A 14,415-nucleotide genomic window follows, 5' to 3' on the forward strand; every position below is an offset into this window, starting at 1 on the left:
TCATTTACCAAACTTCATTTCTTAACAAAGGCCTACGGTATTTAGTTAACAGGTAGTGGACAGACCTTCTTTATCTTTACTTATACATGCATGCGCAAATTTTTGAATATTGAAAATGTTAATCCACGATTCGTGTTTTGTCTGTTGTAAAATCCATGTTCTGATATCCAAACTTTTTATATATTATTATAATTATGCTTTCTGCAAAATAAACGTTTCGTATTCGTATACTACCATTTTGAATTTGATGTCATAGGGCCAAGGGGCTAATAATTGTTGTTGTGTTGTTTTGTTTTATTTTTCTAAATAGAGTTTAATAGATGGCCGTTACTGCAATATACATCAAAGTTTGAACAAGAACGTTCACACGTTATTCAAGCTGCATGCCTCCCGATGATCCAAATATTTCAAGAAAACCAAACTTGGAGTAAAATGTATTAAGATTTTAAGTAAAACGATTCAGGATTAAAGTAATAATTTACATGTTCGAGTAAGACTGGTATTGCAGTACTTATTACCATATTTCTACTGCGTAACTGCATGTTTGGACCTCTTTTTGGTAATTTGCGTGGAATGTAAGTGTAAATTACTTTCTTTGTTCACTTCACAATATTTTACTTTAGAGTATGTTTTCAAAATTTTCATGAAAATTAGCATGAATCTGGAAGCATGCTGCTTTAAATTATGGTCAGAACGAAAAAATCAATACAAACATTCGATTATTTCTTCAGAATATTTAATATATCCTTATAAAACATTGTATATCTACATAATAGGCAATAACAATAATGTAAAAATCAACAAACAATAACAAGAGTCAATCCTGGAAGACAGAACACAAATTGTTTTCAACATGTAAAATCATAGCAAAAAAATAAGCAACAGCTTATATGCAATTGTCCAAGTGGCTTGCATTCAAAATGAAGATACATGCTCAAACCTCCTGTGTTGTTAGAGAAACATTTTTTTTAAAACATGTTTTTATTGTTGTTTTTCTATTCAAAACCTTAAAGTACAACAAATGTATCTAAATGAGGCAATTTTGAAAACAATTTAAAAAAATAAGTAGACATCTTGAAAAAAAAATTACATATGAATAAAGTTTCCTCCTCCCTTTACAAAGTAATTCAAAGCACCAAGGAGAAGTGTAAGAGGAACTTTAAAACATGAGCATAATTTCAAAACTTAAGACAAAATGGAATGTTATACATGTGAAAATGATAATCAACTGACTAGAAGAAAAATCAGACAAAGAGTTCCAATTTCAAGAAGAAATTATGATTTTCATACCTCAATATCCATGGAAAATATAGAATAAAAATAAGTGTGTAAAACATAAATGACACCAAAGATCTCTACAAAAAAAAAACAGTCTGCTAAAAGAAGAAACAGAAAAAAGAAAGGTGTAAGCAAGGGGGACATTTAGTGAAAGAAAGATTTGAGAAAAAAAATAAGACAAGAAAGATGGGCAAGAGTAAGAAAACTAACACAAAGAAAGCATGATCAAAAAAAAGAAAGGAAACTTCAGCAAAGACTTTAAATTAAGTTAAAGTACTTAGATAGTGCCAAAGGATAGATAATGGGACAAAAGAAAGAAATAATAACAGACATATCATGAGAGGGAAATTCATTAACGTAACAAAACAGGCACAAAACACAAACTCTGACTACATTTAAAATATATGGGTAAAAAAATACATTTTGAAGAAGTTTCTAAAAATATATATGAATTCAGATGATCATTTGTGGAATGCAGTTTCTTTGGAATATGTAACTTAGTTTGATTTACTTCATCTCTTGTATAAATACATTGATTTAGTTGCCAAGAGTGATAACTCTTGATAATTATTCAGCTTAGTTGAAACACAAAAAATTTCCAAAACAAAACTTTGTATGATTGTGTGTGAGTAAAAGTAACCACTATTAGTTTCTACATTACATTAACATTGCTATCTTACAAGAATAAATTTTGTAAGTTACGAAAAGTCATTAAAATGCTTTGGTGTAGAATGTTTAAGTCTTTTAATGGCATTTTGCCAACTTTTGGTACATTTTAATATATAGCACATATTCGTGTTAACACATCATCATTATTCATTATCTCATGTTCTGATATATCGACAAAGCACCGTTTACATGACAAGGCATTTTAACAATCCGGAAAGCACCCAAGCAGGTTTCAGGCACGTGTTTCAACCCCAGATTTGTTTCTTTTCTCTATCTATAGAGTCTAATTCCAAGGTTGTTCACACATCACTCTCAAACATTTGCTTCTTTCGAGTACCGCCAGAATTAACATTCTGTAACAACAGTTCCATTTTCAAACGCCGAATTTCATTGTCACGTGCCTGAAGTTGCAGCTGTAGCATTTTGGCATTCTGTGTCGTTGACATTTCACCTTTGACCTCGGAAAGCAGGCTTTTCTTCAACTGTAATTAGAGTAGCAGAATTTTCTTAGGCTAGAAAAATAAAGAATTGTTTGCATATTATTATATGGTGATTAACAAATTTTTGCATGCTTGCCAATTAAAAACTCTACCCTTAATTGATTTTTTTTCTGGCTGCCATATTTGTTTATCCTTTTTTTACTCTAATAACACAAGTATTTCATTCTTAGTGAAAACCAAGTACCACTCATGTTGGTGCTAGGGGGCATGAGCAATGTTGCACTTGTTCACTATCCCTCATGTACAGACTCTATCAAACCAAGTCCGCAATTTTCATGTAATTTTCTTTTGATTTAATGCTTCCAAGGGATCGCCATTTTTCTAGATCATTATAGAAAATGTGGCAGTTACTGGGGCCTAATATCCAAGCTCATTTATGCATACTGAAATCCTTGATTGGAAAGTTCAGTTTCAAAACAGAACAAATATAGCAGTATAATAATTTATAGCCTTATTTGCTTAACACATAGCGGTAGCATAGAAAACACTATTTTTAACATCTCTGCCTTTCTTCTTAACTAAAATGAAATGTCTCCAGCATTACAAGGCCCATCAAGGCCTCAGAATTGCTATCATTTTAATTTCTCAAAAACTTTTTATTTTTGGTATCTTGTTACGGTTTGCCAAATAGATGGAACTATCTTTACTTTTTCTTTGTTGGAAATTGCTCTAATCATTGTGAATCAGTATTTTGTATAGAAGTCAAAATACTACTTTGTTTACATTTTGCTACCTTAACAACACATAACTGTAGTTCAGCGTCACTTTCTTCCGCTGTTTAACATGTAACATGCTCTAAAGAAATTTATACATATGGATTTCAGAGCCAAAATGTGCCTTTAACTGAAATTTGGCAATATTTACCTCTGCTATTCTTTGATTGAGTTCTTCAGCTTGTTTCTGTTCAGCTGAAGCCAGTGAAGATTTGATATCTGACATCTGATTGGATATATCCGACATCCATGACTCACTTACTGACGACATATTGGAGCAAGCTGATTGGCTCCTGGTTGTATCAGCCTCGATTTCATCTTCCGTGAAACTAACATCCCTTCCGATACACATTTGTTGGTGGTACAATTGTTCTCGTAACAAATCTATCATCTGTAATTTAATCATAAATATTCCATCACTACATATGCAAATAAGATATATATTCTAGTGAAGATGTCAAAGAGCCTGTGTAATTATATCTTTATGATAGATATAATGTATAGTGTTGCATTTAAGCTGTAAAATTACAAATAAATTCCACTGAATTTTTTACCATTCAATTCACATTTTTAATATAAACTTCAACATACCATTACATCAATAACAAAAATTCCATCAAATTTATACCATTGAATACATGTATACAAAACAAAATCATTGATTTTATGCTACTGAAATACATACTTGTACAAATACAAATCCACCACATATATACCATTTAAAACTCATTTTTACCAAAAGTCATACCAAATTTATACCATTAAAACTCATTTCTACCAAAAAACTATACCATTTAAATTTTACTTACAGATTGTATAATTTCTAGTGCATCTAAGGGACTGTAAGTTTCATTGCCGGCCATGATGGCTTTTATACGTTGTGACAGTAGCTCCTCCATTTTGATGACCTCCTTTCTGACCTCACACCACAGGTGTTGTAACTCTTCAACATCACATCTATAAATATAGATAACAACTGTAACCGACATTTTTCTGAGATTTCTTCTTTTTATTTTTTTTATATTATTTATTATTATGTGTCATTCAATCACTCATTCACAATAGACATACAAGTTGAAGCTTTTATATTAAAACAATATAAAATACTGGTTTTTGTAAACAGAATATTTCCATTTAATAAGTACATGTACATTACATACATAATATTAATAAGTATAATATAAGCTTTTAGTTTATAGAAATTTATTCTAGTTTGATTCTGTTTGAAGCTATAAGGTTATTGAAACACTCTTGAATCCGTTTCTGGAACCAACCTATAATAAGCAATGAGTGTAAAGTTTCTTACTCACGGAAACAACGGCTTGCACCTGACTGGGTCCGAACACACATAGCCACCAATCCTGAGATTACTGATCTGACATACATGTATTAACCACTTGGCCATGTTGTGCAATAAGCTTTTAACCTTGCAATGCCATTGGTTATTCATAAGATTGTGCCAATATTGCACAGTGGTTTTTTTCAGTCCATTGATTTTAATATATAAGATGGATGTTTATAAAACAGATAACAACTTACCTATCTTCAGGTTCAAGCTCCGACTGGGCGGTACGACAGAGTGCAAACAGCATATTCTCCATCAGACACAGCTCCGTCTTGTATCTCTGGACAGCATGTTGCATGAGTAATGTCTCTTCTTCTAAATGCTGAAATTATCATATATAAACTGTAAATGTGCATTTCCCTTTTTACAAGATTCTAATAATAAAATATTTGTTAAGTTTAAAATCATACTTGTGAACTCTCCCACTTTTAATAGGAGACTCGCAGTTTCTGCAGCCATATTTTCAAAGATTTTTCCTAAAATAGAAGGTACATCCAAAAATTAAAAAAATCTCCTTATTTTTGATGTCAGAACTTCCTTCTTTGTTTGCACACAGAAAAATAATTTATTGACCTTCCATCAATATTAATATATAAATAAATCAATTAGTTTAAAAATTAATCAATGCATTAATTAAGCATGCATCAATATACATGTATATTAATTGATTAATTAACCATCATTTAATATATAAATTAATCAATTCATAAATAATTAATTAAGATATCAACAACATTAATTTATTAACCATTAATCAATATACAGTTTATTTAATCAATTTATGAAACGTTTGATAAATAGCATATGGTATGCAAACAATCAATTAATTAACTTTGACCATTATTTTTGATAAAAAACAATAAACTAAATCTTTACAGACATAAAATATTACAGTAAATCTTTAAATTTAAGGTTTTTTCTCCTTTTTATACTAATTCAGAAACGTTTGTTTTTAATATTATAAATATATTATTATGAATATTCATAAAATTATGGTACAGTACAAATAATTGAAGAAATTTATCTCCCTTGCATATGTCGAAATTTAACCGTTTTAAATTTTAAGAAACAAATCTAATACAAATAAAACAAACCTTTCTTTTTGGCAGTTGCATCCAGTTCTTCATTTGAAAGTTTGGTGTAAATTTAGCATTAGGCATCTTTGATGGATCCTGAAATATTCAAAATACTCTTACATTAAAAAAATTTAACATTAATCTTTTAGAAAAAAAAAATGCGGACAATCACTTCCATGTTTCCAAATCCAATGAACAAATTTATAAGTTTTACATGAATAGACGTTATACATTCCAGATATTAAACTTTGACGTTGATATGAAATTTTAACAATATTAATAAGAATCACAAATTCTAAATTATTTTGCCTACAATAAACTGCTTCTTGCAACAATAACCATTTTCTTTTCCATAGAAAAATTACTTTTAGTTTCCCATCCCAAATTGGTAAAGATAAAGAACAGATTATTATAATAATTAATTTTACATGAACAGTCTATTTATATTGTGTCTAAATGAATACCTGTAATTCGTATATTCCAAAGAATTTGAGTTTGATATCTTAATTTTTTAACAATCGCAATAAGAAACACAAATTATAAATTATTTTATTCCTTTACATGTGTTTATGTCATGAACTAAGTAATAATTGTTTAAAATTTATCATTTTTTGGTATATAAGTATAAACTTGTCCAGATGCATGGCTTGGTACTGTAGGTAGCAGGTATCAATATCAACCAATCAGAGCACAGCATTTCATTCACACCCATGTTTGGGATAAACCAATTCAATCCCTGCACCACTGTTTTCACAGTTTGGATGTAATTATAGAATTTAATACAATAAGCCATTTAGCTTTTCACACATACAAGAAGATCAATTGTATGTCATCTTCTTTCACAGTTTCTTCCAGAGATGAGAAAACAATACAACACAATAAGTCAATGTATGTCTACATGAATAGAGCAATCATGAGCCATTCAATTCAAAATATTTGACTGATTACTGGCAATTAAACTGGCAGATTATGCAAGATGATCAAAGTGTTTTGATTATTCTTTACAGACACTGTGGTGTTTTAGAAAACAGCATTTGTTTTCCTATTTCTACAACATTAGAATTCTGATTGCTGGCACATGACTTCATCTCTGAAAGACCTGTGTTTTCATTTTCGACAGAAGGTGAATTCAATTCTAAAACAATTTAAACAAATTTCTCTCTGACACATGGCATAATATTGATCTTGAAGAACATAAATTATATATAAAATTTGTGTCAGAAGTTGTTAAAATAATAAATGTTTTTCACCAACAGTTTAGGTCAGTACAAGCCAAAATTGTATTGGTTGCATTATTATGAATATTTTCAAACATATTGCAAAAACCTGATATAAAAGTATGCTTGAAACGTAACAATTAATTTCAGTGTAATTTTAGTTTTATCAAAATCTCAAATAAAATTATAATTTTTACTTATTCTCACATCTAGATTTATTTCCTTTTGGTAAGTTGAAATTTATTGTTTATATTTAATATTTGTGATATTTACTTTAATCTCTGGACAAAAAAAATTCAACATAGATAATATTTATATTTTTTTGGAATAATTTTTCTTTATACAAAATATTTTTTCTAAAAAGGTTGTATTGTATTAATGCTATAATTATATTATATTCTCACTGTATAATACCAATTTAAATGTTAAATGCCATTAAACTAATTGAATTAAATAAACTAATTAAGTTCATCAAAATTTTATCTGCAGAATAATAACAGCACAGTTTAATTGTTAAATTGGTAGACAGGGAAATTGGTGACCCTATTTCAAAGGACAATCTGATAGAACAATTAAACAGTATCTTGGGAAATCTTCATTGTACAACTTCTAAAGGAAATTTAATATAATTTTATTGAATGACAATAGACAATATTTAATTCTTAATTAGAGAAGTGCTTATTTATTGGTCTTAACAAGTTCCTTTTTTACATAGCAACCCTATAATTATCATTAATTTCAAAAGGCAATCAGACGAGTTAACACAGAACTTATGTCAGGAATTTAATCAACTTAATCAGGAAATATGATTCTAATTATATGGCATAGACAATAAATTTGTTATTACAGACAGACTTACTGATTTTAATGTTTTCCTAATTTACAATTCAATCATTTCTGATATTTTTAAGTGGTGCAATAACACTTTTGAAAAGAACATTTAAAACCAATTTTCCTTAATTAATTAAGTGTTAAATTCACAAATACACATTATAATTTCCTAATATCATACAAACAATACACATAGTGGGTAGGAGGCATAATTAATAAGTCTGTAACCTTAAATCATTGAATTAAACATTTATTTTAAATGATTATGATTTCTTCTGCAAAATAACACAATAATTATGCTGCCAATATATACAAGTAGCACAACCAACATTTGCACAAATTGTACAGTTTGGTCTGCAGCTTTAACCAGTCTATCATTCTTCCTAATTTTAAAATCATTATATCAACATCCCTACAAATTTGAATGGTCAATTCCAAACTCAAACAAGGACAAGTTCAATATAAATAAGTGGGTGAGAGAAAATATTGTTAATATATATAACTGAAAATATGGCATGCATGAATAGACAATAAGTTACCGAAAAAGGTTTTTTAAGCTTCCTCAAAAATTCAATCTGTAAAATTCATTTTATGTATTTTGTTATGTAAATGTACAAATTACAAATAAATAATGTTTTAACTAATAAGTTACCAGTATGAGCACATTTATTACATTAAAATGTTTGATGAATTTGACCTTGTAGCAGAAAGTAAGAATGCATGGGCTTCTATTTCTTTGGTTGTTACTTACTAGGTGACTTCTAACCAATGGATTTGTTCTAATTTATATAAATCAAGTTATATAAATTAATTATAATCTATTTCTAGACAGTAGACAAGGAAATTGGAGATTGGAGACCCACTTTTTCTTAAGTTTTAATGGAGATCAGACAGAATCAATTTAACACAATTTGGGTCAATTAACAATATTCCACTTTTCCTGGTAATCAACTTAATTAAGTGACCAGAACAGTTAATTAATCAATTAATTATTTAATTAATAAAGCACTTACTGATTTTAACAACTTTATATAATTAATTAACAATCTTTAAATAGAAGTGTGGCCTGAATCATAATTTATACAGTCAATTATTTTGAATAATTTTGAAATATATACTGCATCCCACTTAAATTAGGAAAAGGAAATGGTATCCCTTTAGTTTAAACATATTTATTTAAAGTTGATTGCGAAACAAGTTCTTGCAACTTAAATATTAATCACTTTCATTTAGTTAGCTTCCTGAAACCAACCAGTACTGGTGTCATATGAAGAAACATATTATGTGGCCAGAGTTGGGCTTAAACGGATGATCTTTAGGTTAAGAGGCAAACTGACCTGTACCACTGCACCATTGCTACCCTGATATCCCTTTGAAATTAACATGTTATCATTTATAATAACATGAGACACCAAACTGCTGCACATTCTTCAACAAGAATGGAACTTGTCAAAAATAAAACCAGTCAATTATTATTTAAAATTTGTATTGATGTAACAAAACTGTAATTTATATTTTAATTTGTATCAATGTCATAAAACTGCAATTCATATTTCAATTTGTATTGAAGTCAAAAAACAGTAATTCAATTTACTGAAGAAAAAAAATCGCTTACCAATACCTCCTCTATATTAATTTTAATGGTGAAATCTTTTCGTTTCTTTAACTGATGTTTATATAACAGTTGACAAGAAGATTTTACGCAGTCAAAATTTATATAAAATAATGCGGAAAATATCCTCGATTCACATAACATCCTAAAGAGAAGACTGACTATTCGCACCGCTATGTCTCCCGCACCTCCTGTGCCCCCAACACTTTCATTATCTAAGTCACTTATCAATATCAACTAAATGGTTTAAAGGTAACCATTCCTTAATATACAATGTTACTTATATGTTATACAAGATTACAATGCTTTAAGTCTTATGTATTGTAAAGCTGTGCACTGTTTTGTAAGCTATTTCTAATGATATAATATTACTCAATATCTTTCTGTATATCAAAGTGCCAATCCAGTGTTAAACAACACCTAAAGGTACAACTTCTATCAAATACCAGAGGTACTTAAACAATGTTATAAAATGTTATAATATGACACAACTTTATAGTTCCTGCCATAGGGACAGCACAGCACATCTTAAATATATTGCTATCCTCTCCACCACCACTATTTGAGCCTATTTGATATAGGGAATTGATGTTATTCAGAAGCAAATGTTGGTTTTTCCTGGCTTATTCGTAGGTATAAACAAACTTTTACCATTAAAGCTTCATAGAACACTAGCCATCAAAATAGATTAGTCAAACTGTTTTGCTTATTTTTGAATCTGTAACTGTAAAAGTTTGTTTGTACCTAATCCCAAATATAATTCAGGAGTTAGTATATTGCCGAATTGCTAAACAATTATTTTAAGTTAAAGTTATTCAGATTATATTCCTTATGAATTGTGCATTATATAAATAGCAAGGGGTGTATGTTATATTTTTCATTTGTGACATTTTTAATAATATCTTTTGCAGTTTGTAGTTTTATATGTTGCCAGAAAAGGTAATAACTTCAATATGCATCTCCTATTTAAAAGTTAATTGTCTTCATGAATAAGGCATGCTGCTTTAAATTCTTTCTCCAAAAATACTTATATGTTTGAGATATACAAATAAACAGGGTAATAATTCACCCACAAAACCAATCAATAGGGTGTTAAAGACCCTGCAATCAAACAGTGCAATATCATATGAACATGCACACTCAAAATCTACTTAAACTTACTTGAATCTCAGAAAGCTTATCCATAGATGCATACACCAAAAATATCACTTCTTCATTTTGTAAATTGAAACTCTTATATCACAATTATTCACTGGGCAATTTAATACACTTGTGTTAAATTCCTCTACTTAAGCTTAAGCCAATATAAGATCAAATACTTTCTTTTATTTGCTAAGCTAGGTGTCTGTAATGAAAACAACTCTTTTCAAGCAGTGGAATATCTATTCTTAAATAAATATGGACATTTAAGAAAAGAAGCAAAATTTTCAGATAATCTTTTAAATAAATATTAAAATAATAGAATTATACGGTGAAAATTTAAGAATGACTTATCCTTTTTAACACAAGAGACTGTTACAACAAATGCTGTTATTCTTCACCACATATTTCAGAAGTAAAAGAAAACAAGAAAAACAAGAAAAACAACAATAAAAGCAACAATAATGCAATCAAAATTTTTTTCCCCTCAAACAAAGACTGACAACATCTTGTAAACTAAACAATTTGTTTAATGCAACATGCCGGAATTTTAATCCACACAAAAAAATTGAATGGGATAATGCCATGCTTTACAACACATTTAAACGTTTTTAATGCAAATACCAGATAATTTTATTGTTATATAAATTTCTTTGTATTGTGTTGATTTAGTTTATGTGTTTAAGTTGTTCGCATATCTTTATTCTGGGGTTTTTAATTCATTTGTAAAATAATTGCAGAATTCATTCTGAGGTTCTTAAGTTAATATTTGTCAATGTATTGCAGAATTTATTCTGAGGTTTCATTTAAATTAATATTTGTCAACCTATTGCAGAATTTATTCTGAGGTTCTAGTTAATATGTGTCAACATTGCAGAATTTATTCTGAGTTTCTAGTTAATACGTGCCAACCTATTGCAGAATTTATTCTGAGTTTTTAGTTAATATGTGTCAACCTATTGCAGAATTTATTCTGAGGTACTAGTTAATATGTGTCAACCTTTTGCAGAATTTATTCTGAGGTCTAGTTAATATTGTCAACCTATTGCAGAATTTATTCTGAGGTCTAGTTTATATGTGTCAACCTATTGCAGAATTTATTCTGAGGTCTAGTTAATATTGTCAACCTATTGCAGAATTTATTCTGAGGTCTAGTTAATATGTGTCAACCTATTGCAGAATTTATTCTGAGGTCTAGTTAATATTGTCAACCTATTGCAGAATTTATTCTGAGGTCTAGTTAATATTGTCAACCTATTGCAGAATTTATTCTGAGGTCTAGTTAATATGTGTCAACCTATTGCAGAATTTATTCTGAGGTTCTAGTCTATACAATGTCAACATACTTCATAACTCATTCTGAGGTGCAATGCATTGCAACCCCTTCACAATAACAATGGAATATTCCAAATTTAAAAGCCGGACATGTCCATTATACTAATTTGTTTCATTTTACGCCTTTTCCCAACAGTATTTCAGTCATATAGGCAGGTAGTTTCCTAACCATGGTTCCTGGTGAGTTACACCAGTACTAGACAACCTTCCTCCGCGCTAAACTACCAAAGCATCTCCCGGGGATCAAACCCACGCCAGAGAGGTAACTGGATTAGAAGTCATCGTCCACAGAGGCGGTTTTATACTAATTTAGGATGGTACATGACTTACATAAACAATAAAGATCAGCTTACCAGAATTTGACATTTCCAAACATTCTCATAATCTCATAAAATATACACGGAAGTAAACCATTGATTATGTAATTAGGGAAACTCCACTTCATACATTCATATAACCTCATTACAGCCTGAAAAAACCCATCCAACTCTCTGCAGAGAGTATATTCCTAATCTCTCATAACATTTGAAATCATGTAATTACAGGAAAAAAGTCCTTTATTCTTGTTATATTCTTATCATGATGAGAAGTGTGTTAAGGGAGAACAAAACCAGAGAAACAAACAAATTCCCCTTTCATGCAAGACATCATTTATTTACCCTAAGATTACGCTACACCACATGTGACCACATGTTGCCACATTAGCAAGGATACATCTTTATTTTGTAGCAGAAAAAAATTTACATTGTGCTTTGGATTTTATGCATGACTGGATTATATGTGTCACACACTGGGCAACCAATTTTACGCAGAAATGTCTGGCACTTTTGTGATATCATATTGACAGCTATGTCATTTTCAGGTGAAGGCAAAGTGTTTTCTTTCCATCAACTTTTGTTGTTTTTTTATTGTCAAATAAAATACATTATACATATTAATGATTGATGCATGAAAATGATTATTTGCATCCTACATGTAGCAGTTATTTTATATAATTATTCAAACTAATTTGTGTCATGGCATTGTCATGCTTAAATTCGTTTTTTTTTTCCATTTGTAACCAAATACCAAACAAAAACTTGTCTCTTGGTTTAGTTGATACAGATTTATTTTAGTTTTGATTATGTTGAAAGCTACAAGCTTATTGAAACACTCTTGAATCTGTTACTGGGACCAATCAGAGCTAAGCAACGAGTGTAAAGTTTCTTGATCAAGGAGACATTAACAACTTATTGCTTACCAGAAAGTAATTCTTAAATCACTAGTCTGTCGCATTAACCACTCGGCCATGCCACAACAAAAACTGTCTCTTACATTAGTATATCAAATTACCCACCCATTAACAAAGACAGGCAATTTTTTTTATAAAAAATACAAACAGAATCTTACCGTAATAAGGCTTGGTCCATTAACAAGCCTGGCTAGCCTAACATAGTTGAGATGATCCTCTGGCATAGTACACCCGCTACCCAGCATTGAAGGTCTTGCTATTTCAACACTCTCATCCATGGACGAACATGCTGAATCACCTTTCAAATCATATAAATGCGGTTTGCCGGTGATTCCAACAAATGTTTGTCTACTCCCAAACTCTTCCAGTTCTTCCGCAGAATTGGATGAAGGAATATGGTTCCCATTTAATTTCTGACCATCTCTTGTACACATCTCTTCATCAAGCAGAAGGTCAAAAGAATGATTTCCCTCCATTTTAATACGTCTGCTATTTTCATCTTCGTCTAGATGAGTGAAGTTTCTTTTGACTTTCAAATTTGGCGTAGATGCCCAGACTGGACGGCCAATTTTGAAAGGCGAGATCTTTGAGTTTTTTGATTGGTCGTCTGCTTTTAAATGCTGTTCACTACTAAGTAACCAGTTTGCAGTGTGACTATTAGCAGCTACTAATCGTTCTTTTGCTCGTTTCTTTTCTATCACAATCTCTTTGGCTCTACATGGAGAAGCAGATCTACATAAGTCATGTTCACTATTATTAGTAACAACTTCAGTACCATGAGTGATGGATTGTTTTACAGAAACACCAACAAGTTTTGGAGCACTACTCAGTGAAATATCATCAGTATCTTTGGCATCAAATTTCAGATCTGATTTATCAATGTCAAGTTCACTTTTGCTTTTGACCTTGTGAAAGGACACATGACCCACTTGAGTGACCTTTGAACTTGGTACATGTTTCTGGTTATTGTTATCACTGGATTTCCTTTCAACATTTACAGAAATTGTTGAAACGTATCTAGATGCTTGGTCATCTTCTACTTTATTCTTTTTTATAGCAACAGTTTCTATAGGAACAGAAAGAGTATAAACTAATGATTTGTCCTGAATTTCAGCAGTTGGAGTGTAATTTATGGAAGACAACTCTGGCTTGTTTTCTTTGTCTTCATCATCAAATGCATTCTTTTTACACACATATACCTGTTTTGGCTCTCTCATCATATTTGAAGTTGAATTCATCTTCTCAACAGTTTCTGTAATTTCGACCAATCGGTATTCAGCATTCTCTTGCTGCTGAGCAACAGGAAGTGAATTTGATGAATTCTGGGAAATTCTGTTGTCATGTGACCCAAGAAAACTTCTGCTTTTGTTGTTTGATTTGTAATTAACATCGGCAGCAAGAGAGTGAGGCAATAAATATTCCTGAAACAAGAAGAATATTGCAATTTAAACAGCATTTAAAATTAATG

The 14,415-nt window shown here is 30.2% G+C and overlaps 1 protein-coding gene across 3 annotated transcripts in view; it reads right to left on the reverse strand.

Annotated features, from left to right (window-relative positions):
• Positions 1-721: 721 nt before the first annotated feature.
• LOC132725635 (uncharacterized) overlaps positions 722-14,415 on the reverse strand; it is a 77,995-nt gene continuing 64,301 nt past the window's right edge. For all 3 annotated transcript variants that reach the window (XM_060710809.1, XM_060710810.1, XM_060710808.1), the window contains 6 exons: positions 13,106-14,368; positions 5,600-5,677; positions 4,700-4,827; positions 3,970-4,117; positions 3,312-3,551; positions 722-2,429 (listed from right to left, as the gene is read on the reverse strand). In XM_060710809.1, coding sequence (XP_060566792.1) covers positions 2,247-2,429; positions 3,312-3,551; positions 3,970-4,117; positions 4,700-4,827; positions 5,600-5,677; positions 13,106-14,368 — 2,040 coding nt within the window. In that variant the 3' untranslated portion in view covers positions 722-2,246. The remainder of the gene's footprint in view (positions 2,430-3,311; positions 3,552-3,969; positions 4,118-4,699; positions 4,828-5,599; positions 5,678-13,105; positions 14,369-14,415) is intronic.

Source organism: Ruditapes philippinarum, unplaced genomic scaffold (assembly GCF_026571515.1).
Source record: "Ruditapes philippinarum isolate M1 unplaced genomic scaffold, ASM2657151v2 ctg133_1_1_1_1, whole genome shotgun sequence".
In the NCBI taxonomy this organism is placed as follows: domain Eukaryota; kingdom Metazoa; phylum Mollusca; class Bivalvia; order Venerida; family Veneridae; genus Ruditapes; species Ruditapes philippinarum.